Below are 21,045 nucleotides of genomic sequence, written 5' to 3'. Positions count from 1 at the left end.
TTAGCGTAACTATTTGTATTATATACACATATTACAGCAATTTCATCATTACATACTGCATTACTATGAATACTAGAATTCATGGAAACAGTTTGTTAATGCATCGGCATATGTGTGAAACTCCGCTAGATTGGCACCGATGAGTCTTTGCCTTCGTCTGCTCATACTACAGAAATATTGTAATTTTTCGGGGTTAATTTTGTTGCTAAAAAGGGATAATAGACATTAATTAAATAAACACTTTGAAGTAAAGTTAAGCCAAATAATGAGTGAAGTAAACAATTAAGGGAATAAAGCTTTGCACCTCATAAACATGTACTAGTCGTCTGCTGCTTGTAACTGTCTTTGCGGAGTGCGTGCTTAGGAACCAGGAACAGCAACGTAGTTCAAGTGCAATGTGGAGTGAATTAAGACCAAAATGTGTATAATTACAATTAAGTAAGCACTGTGGAGTTTCAGTTGTGATGGCAGTAAGGATAAAACCACCGATTACAAGGTAAAAATGAATTCAGTTCAAACCATAACCCAGGGAATAAAAAGTTTCATACTTTCACTAATATAAGCAACAAAATGTTGTTTTATTGTGCTGAGTACAACTGCGATCTTGAGTAAGATCAATAAACGTTACATATACGCTAACATTGTTCAAATGAGTGCTGGGAAAGATGGTGGATTGTCCGTGGTTAGACCGGCCAACCTCACGATTGCCGCCACATTGGATTTCAAAACTGCCTTGAAAGCATATTTTATGGAAAGCTCACATGCTTATTTTAGTTCATATGGGGCTTTCATATATGTATCACGTTATGTTGACGAAACTTCAACCTTTTGAATGGTATGCTTAAAGTTGTAATTGTATTCTTGTTTTACCACTTGAATATCGAGTGAATAAGGCCTGGCCGGCACGATACGATAGATCGTCCGCGGTTGTTTACCCTATGTTTATTTAATTCATGTCTAGTATCCCTTTTTTGCAACCAAATTAACCCTGAGAAATTACAGATATTTCTGAAGTACGAGCAGACGACAGCAAAAAGCTCATTGTTGCCAATCTATTGGAGCTTCACACATATGCTGGTGCATTTACAAACTGTTTCCATGAATACTAGTTGTCATAGTAATGCAGTAATGATGAAATTGCTGTAATATGTATATATACTACAAATAGATACACTAGTTTCACTTATTTCCCCGGTTTTGTGTAAGTCTTATACCCAGTTTGGAGGGTAAACACATACCAATTGACAACACTAATAAACAATTGAAGAGCGCAAAACGCCACAAGGAATGCTGTAGTTTCCTTGGATAAGTACTGGTTAGAGTTCTGGTTTACGATTGTTGTGATGAAAGTGCCCAGCGTCTATGGGTAAAAGTGGTGTGCGGATTTAGCACAGGAAATGGGAAGTTTGTTGACAAGCGACGCCGCAAGCATCGAGATGGCGTCAATCTTCTAAATATTCCGAGTTGTAAGTAAAAATTTTAAAAGCTTCATGGGGTAATGTGCACTGCGTTGGGCACACTTTTCATTACCCTCTGTTTAAATTTTAAAATATGGCATTAATTCGTAATTTTGGAGAAAATACTTACTTCGAAAGGAGAGTAGAGGTCTTGAGCTCCTGCTATCACTACCAACAACTCATGACTGATGACCATCTCCGGTGTCAGGACGTGTTAAAGTATTTTTTCGGAGGGTGGCCTAGCCGTGGTAGTCAGTGAGTTGGCCAGTCCAGTTGGTTGTTTACCCTACTTAATACATTTATTTTTCATATGCCAAGTATCATGGTTGCCTTTTAAAAATTTAGGAACTGTTATTTTTTGTTGGTCCACTGTTATTATCCTCAGACTTTGTATGCTGGCTAAAATTGGAGTTCCCCGGCAGCTATGGCAAAGTGTGGAGTTTCCTTCTCCAGTTGGTGTCTGCCCTGGCTAAGTAACACAGCCTACTAGGTAGGGTTTGGTTAGTATAGTTCCTTCTATAATAGGTTTCCATAGCCAATCCCATCTTAAATATATGGCTCCTTAATGACTTGCGCATGTGTAGAACCATTCCTCAATTAAAACATGGCATTCTGGTTCTCCCAACGTTTTCCCCCACACAAAACCCCGCTTCCCCAAAGGGTCCCCAACCGGTTTGGGTAGAGTGAGGTTAATAATATATGACTGACAATAAATGGCACCAAATCCTCATCAGTAGTACTGGAAGTATAGGAAAAATTAATTTCCAAGGTAATGTTCCATGTAGAGCAGTTGCTTAGAAGTACCACTGCATTTTAATAATGATTTTATGTATGTTTGTCTTCTGTTTATGATGGAGCACCGACAATTCCGCGCAGGACAATTCCGCGCCTATAATTCAGCTTAGAGACAATTCTGCGCATGACGATTCAGGGCAAAGACCATTCAGCACAAAGACATTTTACGAAATAAAATAAAAACAGTCATCAAATTAATTTTTTATTTGTAACATATTGAATTTTAAAAACTAGACAAAAATAATTATTGAAATGATATACTATGAAATATTTCTGTACAAAAATATTCATACTAATTTATTTCTGCAATTCATGAGGTAGCTTATATTTTTTAAGTATTGCAATTTGTTTGCTCGATTCCCATATTTACTTACTGGCATTTTTATTTCCTTAGCTGTTTTCTGATAATTTCCTTTTTTTCTGGAATCGTCGTGTCCAGTTGTGATTCTCAGTATCCTTTTCTCTGCGTTGTCTTGCGCCAATTTCAAAAACTCCACAAACTTATAAAAAGTTGGGTGGTTATAACCCAATGTTAACTGGAGACTTCGGTGCCACCCTTCTAATGAGTTAATGGTCTTTGGTAGGTATCCCTGCACCAGATCAAAAGTAGTCCATAACTCAGGTTTAAAAATAGCATCTCTCTTACGGCGTTGGAAGGGGCGACCAATCTACGTATCCTCAAAATAATTTGTTACCTCTTCCAACTCAGGAGGCCTAACACCTTGCAAAGATTCAAATACCTCGCAAAAATTATCAGCTGGCACAAAAGCTAAGGCTACCAATATCTTACAATGTTTTTTTAATATGCTCCTCGCTTAAAATATAACTAAAATTTAAAGCCTGTATTTTTGTACATGGAACTTACCCAGCAGATATATACTTAGCTATAGACTCCGTCGTCCCCGACAGAAATTCGAATTTCGCGCACACGCTGCAGGTAGGTCAGGTGATCTACGCCCATGCCGCGGGTGGCGACATAGGAACGATTACCGTTCTAGAACCAGATTTTCTCTGTCGCGGTAGTGTCAACATACGTTGTTGCTACCTCCTGACTTGATTTTCGTTTTTTCATCGCCATCGACCTTCTGGGCTGTCTTTTGCAGGGAAGTACTGGGTCTTTGGTTTGGCATACGCTTTTATTAACTTTTTAATGAATTTGGCTTCGAAATTTCGAAGAATATATACGTGAAACTACCGAATTTTTCGGTACACTCATATATTTTTGGCAATAGGAAGAAATATTGAGTTTTTTTTTCACTAATACGTGTATAAGTGTTAGAACTTGATGAAGGAAATATAAGATCTAACTTCCTACTTTAGGAAGTCGGAAAGCATATAACTAGATACGCTTCCTTTAGAAGCTTTAAGAGCTCTCGTACTAACGAGCAGTTAGAGTATTGACAATACTAGTAGTTTTTGCATCCTCATCACCTTCTTACTCCACAGAATCTACAAATTCATATGTGCAAATTTGAAGATAAATGGATGGAGCTCAAAAGGCGAGCTCTTAAAAGGTAAGAAGTGAATATAGAGTTCCCAGTGCAGTGGAGGGTGCGTCTGATCGGCTCCGTAGCGCTTCCAGGCCTAGACCTCTTCCAAACTCCCAGACCCAGTGGAGGAGGAAAGTCGACCGCCGCAGGAAGGTTAGGGAGAACCCCCACCGGTCAGGCGTCCCCTCGGCAGGTTCTGTAGAACGTCCCAGAGTGCCAAGGATAGCCATTGATAAGGCATCCTTAAAAAAGTGCGTCTCTTCATCTTACATCCGAAAAGACGGAGAATGTATGTTTGGAGTTTCGATGATCTAGCGCGTTCTCTGAAAACTAAGAGAACACTGAGCAAGAGCCAGCCACTGCCAGGAAGCCGCGTTCCAGCAAGCTAGCGTGAGCTACGTTCCAATAGCCAGCAGCGAGCCGCATTCCAGCTAACAGACTAGCGCGAGCCGCGTTCCTACAACCAAACGCGAGCCGAGTTCTAGAAAATTTTTCTTGCCGCAAGGCGCCTTCAAAGAGACGAAGCGCCAGCCTGGCGCAAATTGCGCCAGAAAAACAGACGGCTAGAGCAAGGAGCCTTATAGTAGAGTGGCAATCAGAACGATCCTTCCATTGAACGTTTCCGGGCAAGAGGCTCTTTCTAAAAGGGGTCTAGTAGGCGCTCGGAACTATCAGGGCGCACGGGACCTTCCACGCAAGCGGAACGTTCCAGGAGCGAGTCTCCTTTCTAGCGTGCGGAACATTCCAGGCGCGCGGAACATTCCAGGCGCTAGGCGCAAGGAGCCAGGCGCCAGAATATTCCTAATCTTCTTTTGAGAGAGAGGTCAGTTGCGAGGCTCCTCTTTGAGTTTTTAACTTGAGCAACTTTCCCCCCTGGCAAAGTGCAAGATGTCGCAACAGGCGGCCGTCGCTTTTGCCAGAAGGATTCTGATACTAAGAGAAGCCATTTTTTTCATTATTCAGAGGACTCTCTCCTTCATTCATGCTCTTCCCTCGTTATGAAGAGGCAAGAGCTTTGGAAGTTTTTTTCTTATAAGAATCTCATCGACGTTTGGGTATGATGGCGGATAGGAAATATCTACGTACTTCCTTCCGTAAACCCTACAGATCAACAGAATTCTGTCTCTTCCACGATTTAGAGGAACTCACGAAGATTTAAAGAGTTCCTGGATTAACTTCCTTCCTTAAGGAGATATATATACTCTTTCTATTGTTCTATTAACGAAAAGAACGAAGATAGTAAAAATTTTTCCTTTCTCTATCTGCCTCGGCAGGGAAAGAAGGTACAGTGTAGTAGAGTATCTGCTGTATGAGAATACGATACGGCAAATCATAAGCACATACCGTAGTTACTTCTTTGCTGAGCAACTCAATTACCAGTATCCTTCCAGGAATTTCCTAGGAAGGACTACGCTTAAAGGGATTGTTAAGACAACACCTACTTAGCTTCTAGATTTATCGAAGTCTTGTTTCGCTTAAATATGCGATTATAAGAACTTCCTGAAGTTCGATAATAATTTTATAAGATTCCTTTATTAAATGGAGTAGCTGGCAACTCTGGAAGAGTAAGGCCAGTCGGCTAACGAGACTGCTATCGCTTAGACACCAACGCAGTATCATGTAGGTGTCGGTCATGAGTGGTTGGTTACATGTCTCTCTCCTGCGGGATGGAATGACTAACCGTGTGTCTCTCCTACAATCGTGGTTTTAGCCTCGGATTGAGGGGATAGTTAAGCAAACATAAATAAAATATTGTCTGCCTTTTGCTAAGAAGCTTTCAATAAGAAAGATATTAACTAACATTTCAATGCTGTTTACCGTAGTAACATTTTTTAAAGGATTCTAACGCAGCGGAACTCTATATTGTATAATGCTCTCATGCTTAACGAACGCATGGCCTTATTAGAGTACTGCTTAGTGAGAAGATGAATGTAGTAGAGAATTCACTTTAAGACTACGGTTATGGTCGGAAGTCTTATGCACATACCGAGGTTACTACAGAATTCCTAGTATCCTTACAAGGTTTCCTAGATTAATGCTGTTTACCACAATGTGACAGTATTATAAAGGATTCTAATACGGCAGAGCGCTATATATATAATTCTCTCATCCTTTCGAGAAACGCACACAACCTTTTTAGAATCGGATATTGCTCAAGAGAAGTTGGTTGAGTCGGATGGGAAACATTCTCATTAGTGGCAGAAGTTGCCCTTCCCTGAATGGACTATACTACGTATAGTAAAAGTTTTTTTTCCCACTCCCAAGAACGGAATTAACATGTGAGGATGGCGGGTACCATAAAGGCATAGATGTTATGGCACATAACCTAAAAAGAACTAGAAGGAAGCGCCAGCCTGGCGCAAATTGCGCCAGAAGCGCTAGCCGCGCCAGAAGCACCATCCAAGATATTTTCTCGTTTTAGCGAGTTATTAACCTAAGAGTCCAGTAGCCTCTCGGACAGCAGGCTCGGTAACGGCAAGATTCGTTCCTGATTTCGTTACCCATTTAATCGAAAAGGGGTCGCTTACAAGGAATGATGAAATGATTTATTTTAATCACTTAGGCCAATTCCACGACTCTCTCATATCGCAAAGAGCATCGAGAATCTCTTTTTTTTTCGCCCCTGTTCGCGTTACAAAAGAGAACCTATTTGGGAACAGACACGGAACGTAACTATCCTTAAGAGGTTCGATGCAAGTTTTTGCATGTCCGTGAGAACCTTCTCGATTGAAGATAATAACTGTTAACGTATGTCTAACATTTATTGAAAAGAGTTGTGAGAACCTGCGGAAAGTCTTCTTCATAGATCTCTTTGTAAGGTAGAAGACGAACAGGCTTCCTTTAGACTGCTTCCTTTTCCTCCTGAACCAAGAGAGGTAGCAATCTAAGACATCTTTAAATTTAAAGAAGGGGAATAAACTTTAGTCTTTTTTCCCCTAGTTATAAATTCTTAACAGATATTAAGATAAATGGGCGTCAAAGGAAGAGAGGATGTATGCCTCATTTTGGCCTTAGAGAGGTTGGATTCACAGAAGTCACGTTCTTCTCACAGCATGTTTCGTAAGGCTTTTCCAAGAGTATCTGGATATTCTATCAGAATCTATTATAAATAGACCTAAAAAACCTCTCCACTCTGAGTCTGTCCGCGTGCAGACTGACCAGAAGTGGACATGAATGAGAGGTTTTTTTTCAAGGTCCAAATGACAATAGTCCATGGCTAAGACATAGAATTGCTGCAGATCGTGCTAGATGGAATGAGGAAACTGTCCTCTTCCGATACCTCTGTGAACCACATAGCGAGGTTTTTTCTTCACTTTCAGAGGGAAGAATCACCTATGTAATATATTCTGCTATCAACGAACGCAGTAAAAGGCTATACTCTGTCTCTACACAAGGGGAATTAGAGATAACAGAGGATTAAGATCTTCGGGATCTTATACGATACCGGGGGGGAGGGCAATACGACAAGAGTAGGATATCATGTACTTCGAATGGGATACTTTTTGTGGCCCACAGATTCCTGTGTTTTCTGACAAATGGGAACTGCTCCTCATCAAACTTCTTTGAGGAAGTTTATGAAGGAATTCTTTGTTTCTCTTAGCCCTAAACGACCAAGAAGACAAGTGAATTTTTTGTGCATTGGAATCTCGCATCAGATTCAATGGAGACTCGGCAAGGGTTCTTGCCAGCATAGTATGTCTGGCAAAAGAACTAAATCCCTCTATTCCTGACGCAACGCTTTCAGATAGAAGTTTCGTGCCCAGGCAGGGTACTACATTTTCATCTACAGAAGAAGAGATGGTTTAAACGTTTGCCTACAGAGTCTTCGGGGTGCGATGAGGGCTCAAAATGCTTCCCAGAAGGTATTCAGAAGGATACAATAAGAGCTAGAAATCAGGGTTCCGCCCAATTTCAGCTCGAAGTCTCCTTCGACTTCCAGACTCCTTCCCTTCCTTCGGGCAAGGATAGGGAAGATTCTGCAACGAGGAACCTCATCAACATGTAAGAAGATCTCATTAGCAAAAGAAGTGTTCACGAAGGATCCTCCTCGGAGGAAGACTCTTCTCTCTCGTATTGTTAGATATCCTGTCGTCTACTGGGTGTAGCTGACTAAAATCACCTCCCCTTGCCAGGGGCCAAAAGCTCAAAGGAAAAGAATTTCTTCCACCCTTCTCCAGTCTCCTGATAAACTATGTGGTTGTTCAGGACTCTCGGACAATGTAGTGCCAGCCAGGCGCCAAATGCCAATACAGGCGAAAAACGCCAGAGGCGGACAGTTCCAAGGAACTCTGTCATGGTCGGATACTGAGAAGGAGCGGGCCTCCAACCTGGCGCAAATGCGCCAGAGGTGAACAAATCGGACAGATATAAGAGTGTCCGATGTGGACATCGCTAGACAGCCTAGAGACTCTTCCAAGCTCGAAGCTCCAGCAAGTGTGGAGGAGCCAGCCAGGCTCTAGAAGCCAGCCAGGCGCCATCCAGGTGCCAGGCTCCTTCAAGGCTAGGCTCCAGTCAGGATTGAGATCCATCCAGGCGCCAAGGCTCCTTCCAGTAAAGAGAAACCTAAAGCTCTGTCATGTAAGAGGGCTAGTCCCCATTGATATGATACAGGTAAGGCTCTGCCATGTAAGTGGTCAGCCCCCATTGGCACGATCCGAGAAGGCTCTGTCGTGTAAGCGGGCTAGCCCCCCATTGACCATGAGCCAGAAGGGGGGTTTGTCAGTCATAGTCCCTACCTCGCTGAAACTCTTGAGGCATGCAGACTCATAGACAGTAATCATGAAAGTCTTCTGCCAGGCTCCAGGTGCCTTCCAGGCGCAAGGCGCCAGCCAGACGCAAGGCTCCAGCCAGGCGCGAGGCGCTAGCCAGGAAGGAGGAGCCAATCAGGCACCAGCCAGGCACGAGGCGCCATCCAGGCGCGAGGCTCCCAGCCAGGCTCTAGGCGCGAGGCGCTAGCAGGCGCTAGCGCCTGCCAGGCATGAAGCGCTAGCCAGGCTCCAGGCTTCACCCAGAAGAGATCGATATCAAAGAACGCCCTGGCCTTCTTTGAGACATTGTGATCTCCTAAGCACTTGATAAGTGCATTGATGATTCCTTCAAACAGCTGAGAATTAAAAGCGCATGAAGTGCGAGCTTTCCCGAATTCTTGTTCTTTCCCTAACAATATGTCATAAGGAACATATTAGCTGTCACATACGGGAGATGCAACTCTGTGTTGACTTCCCATTATCCGAAGGATATCAAGATAACCTTCGAGGGATCCTTCTCTCTTGGTTGATACGTGTCTGCGGATACATTGCTGGGATAGGGAGCAGATACTGATCCTTAACTAGTGAGTTAGATTTTATTTAACGTCGTGTTTTTTCTTTGGGTTGTTTGAAAGGAGTTTGTAGATAACTCTTTTCAACTTAAGCACCACTAACCCTCGTGTTAGGATCAGGTGATCGGGATCGGTGTTGTGCTCCTTAATTATGCCACTAGGCATAGGCATATTGTCATGTAAGAGGCTCTGTCGATTAAATGGATAAGACCCCATCGACAGACCCACAAGAACTCTTAGCCATAGGTCACATCCTCGCTGAGGCTCTTGAGGCGAAGCAGATTCCTAGGCATTAGCCATGGAGTCTTCCGCCTGAATCAAGTAGGAACCAAGGTTTTATTATTTATTACCTACAACGTATGTTGTTTACCTGTCTATTCAGTAAATAGTTGTCTCTTTCCCACCACCAAGGGTGTCAATCAGCTAAGTATATATCTGCTGGGTAAGTTCCATGTACAAAAATAATATTGTTAAGATACAATAAAGTTTTGTACATACTTACCTGGCAGATATATACGATTGATGGCCCACCCAGCCTCCCCTCAGGAGACAGGTGGAAGAGAAAATCTGGTTCTAGAACGGTAATCGTTCCTATTCCTGCCACCCAGCGGCAGGGGCGGTAGATCACCTGACCTACCTGCAGCGTTTGCCGCGAAATTCGAATTTCTGTCGGGGACGACGGAGTCTATAGCTAAGTATATATCTGCCAGGTAAGTATGTACAAAATTTTATTTTATCTTAACAATATCATTTTCCGCCATATGCACTGAGCCAGATGAAAAAAGTAACCACTTATTTGCGTGCCTTCAAACACATTTGAAACTGCATCTTGTAAAGCCTTTTAAAAATCACAAAGCATAGTATCGGGCGTCATATCTGGGGCTAAATTCAAAATTGTCCTCAATGCCCTTTCATATGAATCCTGTGTTTTTCTTTTCTTTGCAAAAGTATACATATCACTGGAACAACACATCCTTCATAGAACATATAAATAACAAAGTTGGTAGAAAAGGCATGTTTTCTTAATTTTTCATGCTTTAGCTTTATTTCACCAAAATGTCTTTGCACTGAATAGTCCTTGTGCTAAATCGTCATGCGCTGAATTGTCTCTAAGCTGAACTGCCATGTGCTGAATTGTCCTGCGCGGAATTGTCGGCCCACGGCTTATGACAGCCTGTTTACTGTCTTTTATTTATGTTTTTACATTTATCCCCTGGATGCTATTATTAAACACAGCGCACAATTTGCACATAAGCTGGTACTTACCAAACATTTTGATTGTTTAGCCTTAAATGTTCAATTTAGTAATGGCTGCCCTAGGTAGGTCATATATTGACAATTGATAATTGTTGATGGCTAAGACATTAATTTTATTTAAAAAATCAACATCTAAAAAATTTACCCATCTGGACACGTTCCTTTTTTTTTTTATAAATACCTTACCTCCATTAAAAATGCATCTCACTGACTGAATTTCCCTACCAAGTTACAGACAAAAAGAATCTCCCATCTAAGGGGTATGCTGTGTACAATGCTAAGTTTGGATCCAGTGTACAAAGTTAGGTTTAAATGAGTTTGTTTCTTTTTTCTGATTTATGCAGCATTGTAGGGTAGTACTGGGAGTCCCACCTCTCTAGGTTAGGCTAGGGAAAGTAAAGCTAGGATATACTATCATTATACTACGTTTCATTGTGTGAGCTATAGCCTAGCACTCAATGTTAGTTTACTAAGGAACATTGTGGCAGACCTCCTCTGTCACCGGGAATAGATTTTAGTGACAAGAGGTTTTGGATCTGTGGATAGAGAGAAGGCTCTCTGGATATGAACAGTGTAATGGAGGATGCCATCCATATATCACCTGTATTTGTACACCATCCCCCATTCATTGAGGTCCATTGTGAAAGGCAAAGAGCAATTCACTCTAGACGTTCGCTTAGTGGCATGATCGGTTTTGGTCTTGGCCTGCCACCTCAGTGGTCACGAGTTCAATTCTTGGGCATTCCATTGAGGAGTCAGAGATGTGTATTTCTGGTGATAGAAGTTCACTCTCAACGTGGTTCGGAAGTCACATAATGCCGTTGGTCCCGTCGCTGAATAATCTTTAGTTCTGTGCAACGCAAAAATACCATACAAACAAACAAACTAAAAGTTAGGTTGCTCTTTGTGATCCCTTGTTAGCTTGAAGCCAAGTGGTGTACTAATGTGGTGGCTCTTTTAGTGAGACTCAATAGATCCTGTCCTTGCCCATGTTTCTTTTTCATCCTTATCCCATGAGGTTCCAGTGACCAGTGAAGGGGTGGGCTATGACAACTCCCTCCTTACCTATTGACTGACTCCCCTTGCGTCCAATTCCTTATGTTATTTTTAACTGGACTCAGTTGGCGCTAGAGAATTTATCCCTAAGTTAAGACTGAAGGTTTGTTCGTTATGAATTTCAGTGCCATCATTTATGTTACATGGAACTGATTACCGGATATGAAAGAATTAGTGAATGAGGAGTAAGTACGTATACTTAAAAAAAAAAGAGCAAAGTGAGTGGATGAAAAGTAAATTTTGCAAAGCTACATAGGTAGCTAAGACACATCTCAAGAACTTATAGTAATTATGGCCTACAGTGTACAGCATGAAGCAAACAGCAGGCAGCAGCCCACTGAAGAGGGAAAGCCATGGTATGCTGTGTTAAAGGAACATTTTTTTTTTTTTCTTATTCTGTTGTCTTAAATTTTGTTTAAAAATTATAGATTTAGTATTTTAATTTTTTCATTTGACTTTTTTTTTCTTTGTGTGTGTGTAAGTGCAGATGATGTAATATACATATTGCCTGTTAACATATCATAGAGGTGAAGATTAATTTACGTTGGTCTTTGGAGTCAGAGTGATTTCCAAGACAAATTTGAAAGTGTTAGCATGAATTTATTGATGATATACCAGTAGTGAAATTAATTGTGAAATGACAAAACTGAAAAATTACTGTAGTAACAGTTATTATGTGCATATATTTTAGAAATTACTGTAGTAACAATTATTATGTTCATTCATTTGTGTGAATGAAGATTATGAACTTGAGCAAGTGAGTGCTAGTGCCATGTTCACTATTGTCTCATTCAACAGATTAAAAACAGTGCATGATAGCACATTATTTTTACTTGCAGAGTAGTGAGGAGCAAGAATGACTACCTGTATACAGACTCTTACTGGCCATAAGGACCGTGTGTGGAACGTTTCGTGGAATCCCAAAGGCACTATCCTTGCATCATGTGGATCAGATCGGTCTATTCGTCTTTGAAAAAAAAAGGAAGGAGATTTGTGGTCAGTAGGGCTATTCTGAGTGAGGCCCACACTCGCACTGTTAGATTTGTGGCATGGTCACCTACCGGTAAGAATTTCGCCTCTGCAAGTTTTGATGCTACTGTGAATATTTGGGATAGCCAAAACAATGACATTGAGTGCACTGCGACCCTTGAAGGTCATGAAAATGAAGTGAAATGTGTAGCGTGGTCACCATCAGGCAATTTCCTTGCAACATGTTCAAGAGATAAGTCTGTTTGGGTGTGGGAAGTTGCAGAAGATGATGAATACGAGTGTGTATCTGTCATGCCCGCTCACACTCAAGATGTCAAAAGGGTAACATTTCATCCAAATGAAGATATCTTTGCTTCAGCTTCATATGATAACACCATCAAGTTGTATAAAGAAGATAGTGATGATTGGACAGTATCTTGCACTCTCTCGGGACATGAATCAACTGTTTGGGGCCTTTCCTTTGATTCTGAAGGGCAGCGACTGGCTTCATGTTCGGATGATCGTACTGTAAAAATATGGCAGAAATATTTACCTGGTAACAAAGAGGGAGTTCCCACTCCTGATAATGAACCTGCATGGAAGTGTGTATGTACTCTATCTGGTTTCCACAACCGCACCATTTACGACATTGCTTGGTGTCCTCTCACTGGTGCTATTGCTACATCGTGTGGTGATGATGCTATTCGTATTTTTAAAGAGCAACCAGGCTGTGATAGAAATGCACCTATTTTTGACCTTATTTTAACCATACCTCAAGCTCACTCAGAAGATGTGAACAGTGTTGATTGGAACCCCACTACCTTAGGGTTGCTTGCATCAGCAAGTGACGATGGTACAATAAAACTTTGGGATTTCTCTAGCATATTTTAAAGTGATGCAAAAAAAAAAAAAAAAGATGTATCTTTTAAGGTTCCTGGTATTTGTTTATGTTAATAGTTTTTATCAGCATTATGTTTTAAGATAGTTTTTAATCATGTGTTAAGTTTTGGACGTATGATTGTTAATGTTGTGTACTCCAAAGAAAACTACATCATTTAATTTTTTAAGTATGATGTTCATGTATTACTAAAATTTTCTCTGAAATATGTACTAAATCTTCATTCTGCTGTAAGTCTGTTACTAATAGATATTAACAGTTCATGGTATTGTTAATTCAGTTACTCTCATGTAAATGTGCAGTTTCAGCTACAGTGTTAATTAAACTTTACTCTGGAAAATTACATTGCTTCTTCCGTGTTGTAGGTTTTCGTTATTTTTACATTTTTTCAGTCACTCTAAAGGTCTACTTAAATTTGACCGGAAGTTACCCAAGGGTTGAGTAATTTTTTATCCAAATAATTATCACATTAACCAGTTGAATTTCAAGGTCATGAGTTATGAAAAACAAAATTGTTAATAATTAGCTTTGATATTTAAGTGCTGTATCATACAATAATTTTAAGCAAAATTATAGTACTGTACAGCTGTATTTCACGTTCAGTCAAATCAAGACCTTGGAACATCACCAGAATGGCTGATTATATAACATCAAATTCAAGATTTACCATTGTTCTGAGCTGATGAGAATATCAGAGAATGGACTGTGGTGGTTAAAACACTAAACTATAGCAATTAAATTACTCCTTAGATGACGAATACCCTGTGCTGTATCAAATGTTAACATGGTTTTCATTTGAAGATTTTTAATTGTTACTGTATCAGGAGCAATGAATTTTTCTTAATTATCAGGTCATTAAAATTTTGACTCACCATCCAGTGCAAAGGACCTCTATAGTTGCACCATTCATGTCTTCCTTATGCCATTACCACCAAAAGTCTGCACATATCTCCAGCTTCACATCTCATAGTTCTCCTCTAAGTTGGTCTGGGTCTTCTAATCATCTCCTCTGGTGCCCACTGGAGCTCAGGCGATATTATAATGTGTTCTCCTCAGGGTGGTGTGAAGGCCATGCCCAATCCATGTCTGTCTCCCCTTCATCATTAATGTTTGATTGGTTATTAAAATTTAGATATTGGCACTAATATCAAGATAGAAATTGCTCAGATATGCCACTATTTTACTACACCATTTATAAAGAATAGTACAGTAGTCCAATTATAAATGAGACTGTTGGGACATTGTTTTGATATCGTGAACAATTAGACACACTCATCTAGTTGAATCCTGTACAGTATTAAATGTTATGGTGTTGTGCACCTTGTGGTGCATATACCAATGTAGTGTAGTAGTAACATAATGAGAGGAAATAATGACTAACAAAGCTTCGTCTGTTTTATGCCATTGTTCTGCCATAAAGTCCATAAAGTCACTACAGTATATTATTCGCCTCAGTGGAGTGATCGGTTTGGTCTTGACCTGTCACCTCGGTTTGTAATTGTCATTATTACAAGACGCTAAGATAGGACGGATAGGAACATTATCTTTGTGGGCCTTCGGAAGGCCGTACATTGAACCTTACGATAGTCCTGGGCTGTACAGGGACTGATAAGTATCCACGAGTTCGATTCTCGGTCATTCCATTGAGGGGTTAGAGATATGTATCTCTGGTGATAGAAGTTCACTCACGACGTGGTTCGGAAGTCACGTAAAGCCGTTGGTCCCGTTGCTGAATAACCACTGGTTCCATGCAACGTAAAAACGCAATACAAACAAAACTACAGTATATTGAGGTCAAAGACCAAATAAGAATTTGGCTTTGGCCATAACTTTTGAACTGTGCAAGGTAGATACCTCATATTTTGTACACATGATTCACTAGTGATGCCAGTGCACAGAGTGAAAGCAATGTCTTCTTGAGAAGTCAAATCACAAATATGAATATAAACTTGGCAATACTTTTTACCAATACAAGAAGATAGGCTTCATGTTTTCCATTCATATCCGCTAAGGAAGTCCAGACAAGGAATGAGTTTAAAGTTATACTTCAAGATCATAAGCCAATAGGAATTTATCCAAAACTAGAGCTTTTCACCCATATGAGATTGAGGCTTCATGTCTAACATGCCTAATCAATTAATGAAGCCAAAGCACAAATGTTGAATATTTGGATGCCAGTTAATGTAGTAACATTATATAACCTGGATAGCAACTCCAATATATTTTTTATATTAATTTCTTGATTGCTAATGAGTAATGGTTGTCTCAGCTCTTTGTGAAATCTCATTTGTTTTTCATCAACACTCGCTCAAGCATGCTGCTAAGTGGCATCTGTTTTCCACATGTTTTACTCATGCACTACTAGTTAGATCTTCACATAAAGTTGCGCAGTTCAGAAAAATTATTGTCAATAAGGAATGTAAGTTGAGGCAATGACAAATAAGTGCTGGTTAATGTTGGTGACCATTGTCATTATAAAACCAGATGATATATCATTTATTCATGATGAATGGTAGAGGTCTTAGCAATGATCAGGATATATTAGGGTAGCTAGGCTATGGATAATTCTCAGTACGTACACCAGTATGTGAAAAAGATGTATAGCTAGCTAAGTATTAGCTTTTTATGTAAAACTGAATCTGAGTTTTACCCTTTCTGCTCCTTCCCTCCGTTTTCTCTTTTTCCAACTTATGAACACTTATGGAAGTTTGTCATAGTATCTTTAATGGTCTTTGGCTAGCTCTTTACGGGCGATTGCACCTTATAATGAGTAATAAGGCAAGTGAAGTCTTTACTTCAATACAGTTTTCCATTATAAATTAATTAGGAACTCTCTCTTTCAGGAAGCCTTATGAAAGACAACTTATGCTAAGACACTCCCGCATCCTTCATAACTTCTTTGGCACGTATTTTCAACGAAGTCATTACAGGTTGGTGAATGTTGACTTCATGCTGAGCTCACATACAGTTATTATTAAAAATAAAATCAGTTAGTTAGAAGTAAAAACTTAATAAAGATAACAGAAAGCAGATGCATTAAGGATATAAAAACTGTGGATTTTGTGCTGTAATTGAAAATTTTCTGTAGAAACAAGGCAACATCTAATATTTTTGTTCATACAAACCTATTACCTAATACATATGATTTACCAGTAAAGTGATCAGTGGAATCGTAGACTTCACTCTTGAGGAAATTTGCAGCCTCCCAGTAGCACTGACCAAGTACAAACAGATCCGTGGGTCCCAGCAGATGAGTGTGCTTTATGCGTATTCTGGTAATTAGCTGTGAGAAATCAGCATTGATTGAAATGCAGAACATTGTAATATTATAAGTACACTAATGGGTTTGTATAAAAAAGAAAACTTTTTATAGCAAATCAGATTTCCCTCACAAACTCATTGCTCATAATTCGCTTCAAAGTGCTATTTAGGTGGAAGTATAAAGCCCATAAAACTCTAGAACTGGCTGATTGAGATTCAACAGTTATGTTTGAAAGCTTCTGGGACTGAGATAAGCAGTTGAACACATGACTAGCAGAAACAGGGAGTCATGTTTGTAAAGTTAGAACCATGATATTCTTATTGAAAGTTGATAGACTAATGATGGAATTACCACACTTCTTTATTATGTAAAAAAAAAATAGTGGCCAGTAACCCTGGAAAGTGGAAGAATTACATTATTAATGATGAAAGGACTAAGTGGATGAAGAATTAGCTGAATCAGAAACACGCACAGGCTGTCTTGCTACTACTGCATGATTAGATGAGCAATTTGACCACTTGTATATATCATACTGAGATAAAAGTCTGAATGTTGCATAGCTCTTCCACGTTTCCACTGAAAACAAATTTCTACAAAATAATTTGGTTTCTAAATAAAGAGGAATTTATGTGATGTTTTAGTAAATAAACTTTTTATCAGTTTTATCATTATTTAATAAGTTCTTTTGACTTAAGCTTGCAAAGAAAACAAGAGCTGTGATTTTGTGGATAAGCGTCGTGATTTGTGGTTTAACTATCCTTGACTGAAGTAGGTACTGCCTGTCCTGCTGAGTATGAATCCAACCGCAGAGATAAAAGCTTGTGAATGTTTCATAGCTCCTCATAAAGAAGAGAAAACCTGCTAAGAGTTGAACAAAGATGTTGATTGAATTAGTATCCCTTTCACTGATCCAGCCATGGAACAAGTTCCATTTTCACTTATATAACTTACCCGGTGGTTACATATAGCTGTCGTCTCCTGACGTCACGGCAGAATTTGAAATTCGCGGTAGCGCTAATGGTTTGACAGTTGATCCCTCTACTCCCGCCCTCTACCGGGTACCGGGAACCATTCCAACAATAAATCAGAAGTTTCCTGCCGTCGGAACCGATAACACGGTTCCTCTGCTGGTTGGAATTTGGATTTGATCATCTTGGTTTTCTCCTTTTGGTGATGTACCTTGAGTTTACTGATCTTTTTGCTAGCGCTATAGTTATTTTGGTTTTGATATTATTGTCCTTTTTAGGAATTATTTTGAATTTTTCACGATGTCTGACACCGGCTCTATTCAGTATAGGGTGTGTAGTAGTGGGTGTAAGACTAGACTTCTTAAAGCTTCACTTGATCCTCATTCTACTTGTGTTAGTTGTAGGGGACGTGAATGTTCTTTTGAGAATACGTGTGAAGAATGTAAGTCTCTAACATCTCAGGAGTGGAAGGCACTGGGAAAGTATATTAGAAAGTTAGAAAAAGATAGAATCAGAAAGGCTTCACAGAGATCTTCTAAATCGGTGAGTAGCCAGGATATTCCTCTGAATTCTGTTAATCCTGTTCCTATTAACCCCGTAGTGGTTTCTCCTGCCCTCAAATCTGTATCTCCCGATCCCGGTCCCGTGTCAGTATTACGAGCCGATATGGACTCGAAATTTGTCTCTTTCCTCACCACTATGCAGAAAATGGGTGAGACAGTGCAAGAAGTGGTAGTTAAGTGTGATAAATTACTTAGTGCAAGTGTAGTGGAGGAGGTTGCTGTTCGGCCCGTTTGTTCTCCTAGGTCTAGGCCCCTGTCAAACTCCCCAGATCCTGGGAGGAGGCATGCCGAAAACCGAAGGGAGGCGAGCGGGATCTGCTCCCGAGCAGTCGCCCCCTCAAGCAATCCTGTAGACGTATCCCAGGATGCTGTCGCTCACCATTGGAAAGGTGTTGCGAGGAAGTGTTTTTCGTCAAGCGACTCTAGTTCAGATGTTTCCTTGTATAGAGGTTGGCGTAATAAGACTTCTAGACCGCTGAAAAGGTCTCGCGATGTTTCGCCTGCTGCGGTTCCCAAGAAGGTGGCGGCTGCCGAACCTTCTTGTAGTTTTTGGGAGGAGCCTGAAGACTTTTCTCCGGCGGTTTCGATTTATCGCCCTTCTCTCATAGAAGTGGAGAAGCCGAACACGCACACTCCTTCGGAGCCTTCTCCACAGCCTCCGCAAGCGATAACTCCTGCCGCTCCAGACGTGTTTGTGGATCATCCTTCTACTCCTCCCGCGCCTTCTACGTCGGTGGATCCTCAACCTTCGGTGTTTTGAACAGATGAATGCCAAGTTAGGCAGTATTTTGGAGCTTTTTGGCAAGTCTCTTTCGTCCCCGAATGCGCTCCCGACCGCCTTACATCTTCCGCAGACTACTGTGCAGTCCTCTTCGCAGGCTCCTTTTCAGTCGCCTCTTCAGGCTCAGACTCTCGCCAGCTCAGCCGCCAACGCAGCTGCCAGCTCAGCCGCCCGGATTCGTCTCAGTACAGGCTCAGACGCCAAACCGCCAAGAGGCCAGCTCAGCCGCCCGGATTCGTCTCAGTAACAGGCTCAGAAGTCTTCTCCTGCTTTCTCGCAACCTCCTCGGGTGCATCAGGGTGTGACTTCGCCGAACAGGATTCCTCTTCCGATGGAATGTTTGCCAGTTTCGTCGAAGGAAGCTTCGGATTTGGAAGAAGAAGGAGAAGTACTTACTGAAAAAGACAAGCATTTGTCGGGGTATAAGCAACTTTTACGATCCTTCATTGACAACTTTGGAGATTCTTTTGCGCCTTCCGTTCCAGTTTCGCCTAGTTCGCAGTGGAAAAAGGACAGTAAGCCTGACTCCTCGTCCTCTCGATTTCGGCTAAGAAGGCTATCAAGAAAGTTAACGCTTGGCTTTTGGAGAAGAGGGAAACAGGGGAAAAATGTTTTCTGTCTTCCCCCTTCGAGACTTTCGTCAAGGAGCCGTGTCTGGTATGACACTGGAGAAGTTTTTTCTCTGGGTGTGACTGCCTCCGCTCAGGGAGACTTTTCTAGTCTCGTGGACTCTTCTCGTAGATCAGCCCTTAATACTGCTAAGATTTTCTTTTCGGCAAATGAACTGGATCATATTTGCAAGAGTGTTTTCCGTGTTTTTGAAGTTGTTAGCTTCCTAGATTGGGCCATTGCTTCGCTGGCCAGGAAAGTCAAGTCATTTTGACTTTCGGAGGAGCAGTTGAAGGATTTTGCCTCGGTACTGGATTGTATCGATAAAGGCATCTGTGATGGAGCTTCGGAGCTCGCTGCCATTTTTGCCTCTGGAGTATTGAAGAAAAGACAGATTTGGTGCTCCTTCTTGTCGAAAGGGGTCTCATCGAACCAGAAGTCTGCCTTGCTCTTCTCTCCTTTGGACAAGAAGCACCTTTTTCCGCAAGAGATTGTGAGCGAGATTGCTCAATCTTTAACACAGAAAGCGACCCAGGATCTTTTATCACAGTCAGTGAAGAAGCCCAGGAAGATAGCTCCGGTTCTTTCTGCTTCTCGGAGTGCTCCCTCCTCGGAAGCTCCTAAACCATTTCGAGGGAGAGCTCCCGTTCGATCTTTCTCCAGGTTTCTTGGGAGAGGTAGAGCCTGTCTAAAACCACTCCCTCTTCCGATCAAGAAGTAGGCCCGTAGTGCCTCCACACAGCAGTAGGAGCCAGATACACCTTTTCTGGCAGACCTGGTTTCATCGTAGCGGATCCTTGGACGGTCCAGGTCCTGAAGGAAGGATACACCATTCCGTTCATCAAGCACCCCACCCTCACAGAATTTCCTGTGAATTTGTCAGCTTACTCGGAGAACTCCGAAAAATTTGCCGCCCTCCATCAAGAAGTTCTCGCCTTACTAGCAAAGAGGGCCATAGAGTTAGTGGACTCTCCGCAGGAACCAGGATTTTACAATCGACTTTTCCTGGTAAAGAAGGCCAAGGGGGGTTGGAGACCGGTGTTGGACGTCAGTGCCTGAACGTCTTTGTCCTGAAGAGGAAGTTTGTTCATGAAACTTACCTGTCAGATATATATATAGCTGTATTCTCCGACGTCCGACAGAATTGTTCAAAACTCCCGGCACACGCAGTGGGCTGGCCAGGTGGTTAGTACCCATTCCCGCCGCTGGGAGGCGGATATCAGGAATCATTCCCATTTTTCTATTCAGATTTTTTCTCTGTCGCCGGTCGGTAAACAACTGTTTACAGACCTCGACCTAGGATTTGTTTTGAAACTTCTTGTGCAATAACTTGAGTATTCTGATTGACTTTTGGTTTTGGATTTGGCTTGTTGGCTTGGCATACGTGATAGTGTTTTTTTTTTATTTTGATTTGATTTGGCCTTTGACTTTCTTTGATTACGATGTCCTGATCTAGCGCTGCTAGCTTCAGGGTGTGTAAGGTGCATGAATGTAAGGTGAGGTTGCCGAAAGCTTCGGTAGACCTCATTCAGTGTGCTCGAAATGTCGTGGTCATGTATGTATGGTGAATGATAGATGCATCGAGTGTGAGCAATTGACTGAAATTGAATGGAAGGCATA

At 41.3% G+C, this 21,045-nt stretch overlaps 1 protein-coding gene across 2 annotated transcripts in view; it reads left to right on the top strand.

The window, feature by feature from the left end:
- The window catches only part of LOC135208862 (probable cytosolic iron-sulfur protein assembly protein CIAO1), a 47,914-nt gene that overhangs the window by 1,837 nt on the left and 25,032 nt on the right, over window positions 1-21,045 (top strand). Inside the window, exon 2 of one of the 2 annotated variants that reach the window (XR_010313229.1) lies at window positions 16,086-16,172. Coding sequence is in view for 1 of the 2 variants with exons in the window: in XM_064241448.1 (XP_064097518.1) it covers window positions 12,318-13,235 (918 nt within the window). In the remaining variant the exon portion in view is untranslated. Of the gene's footprint in view, window positions 1-12,214; window positions 13,583-16,085; window positions 16,173-21,045 lie in introns of those variants that run through there. The other variant, XM_064241448.1, reaches the window with a different exon arrangement.

This window comes from Macrobrachium nipponense, chromosome 35 (assembly GCF_015104395.2).
Source record: "Macrobrachium nipponense isolate FS-2020 chromosome 35, ASM1510439v2, whole genome shotgun sequence".
Classification (NCBI taxonomy): Eukaryota; Metazoa; Arthropoda; class Malacostraca; order Decapoda; family Palaemonidae; genus Macrobrachium; species Macrobrachium nipponense.
The sequence above is the reverse complement of the archived record's forward strand: the minus strand, read 5'-3'. Positions and strand labels throughout refer to the sequence as shown.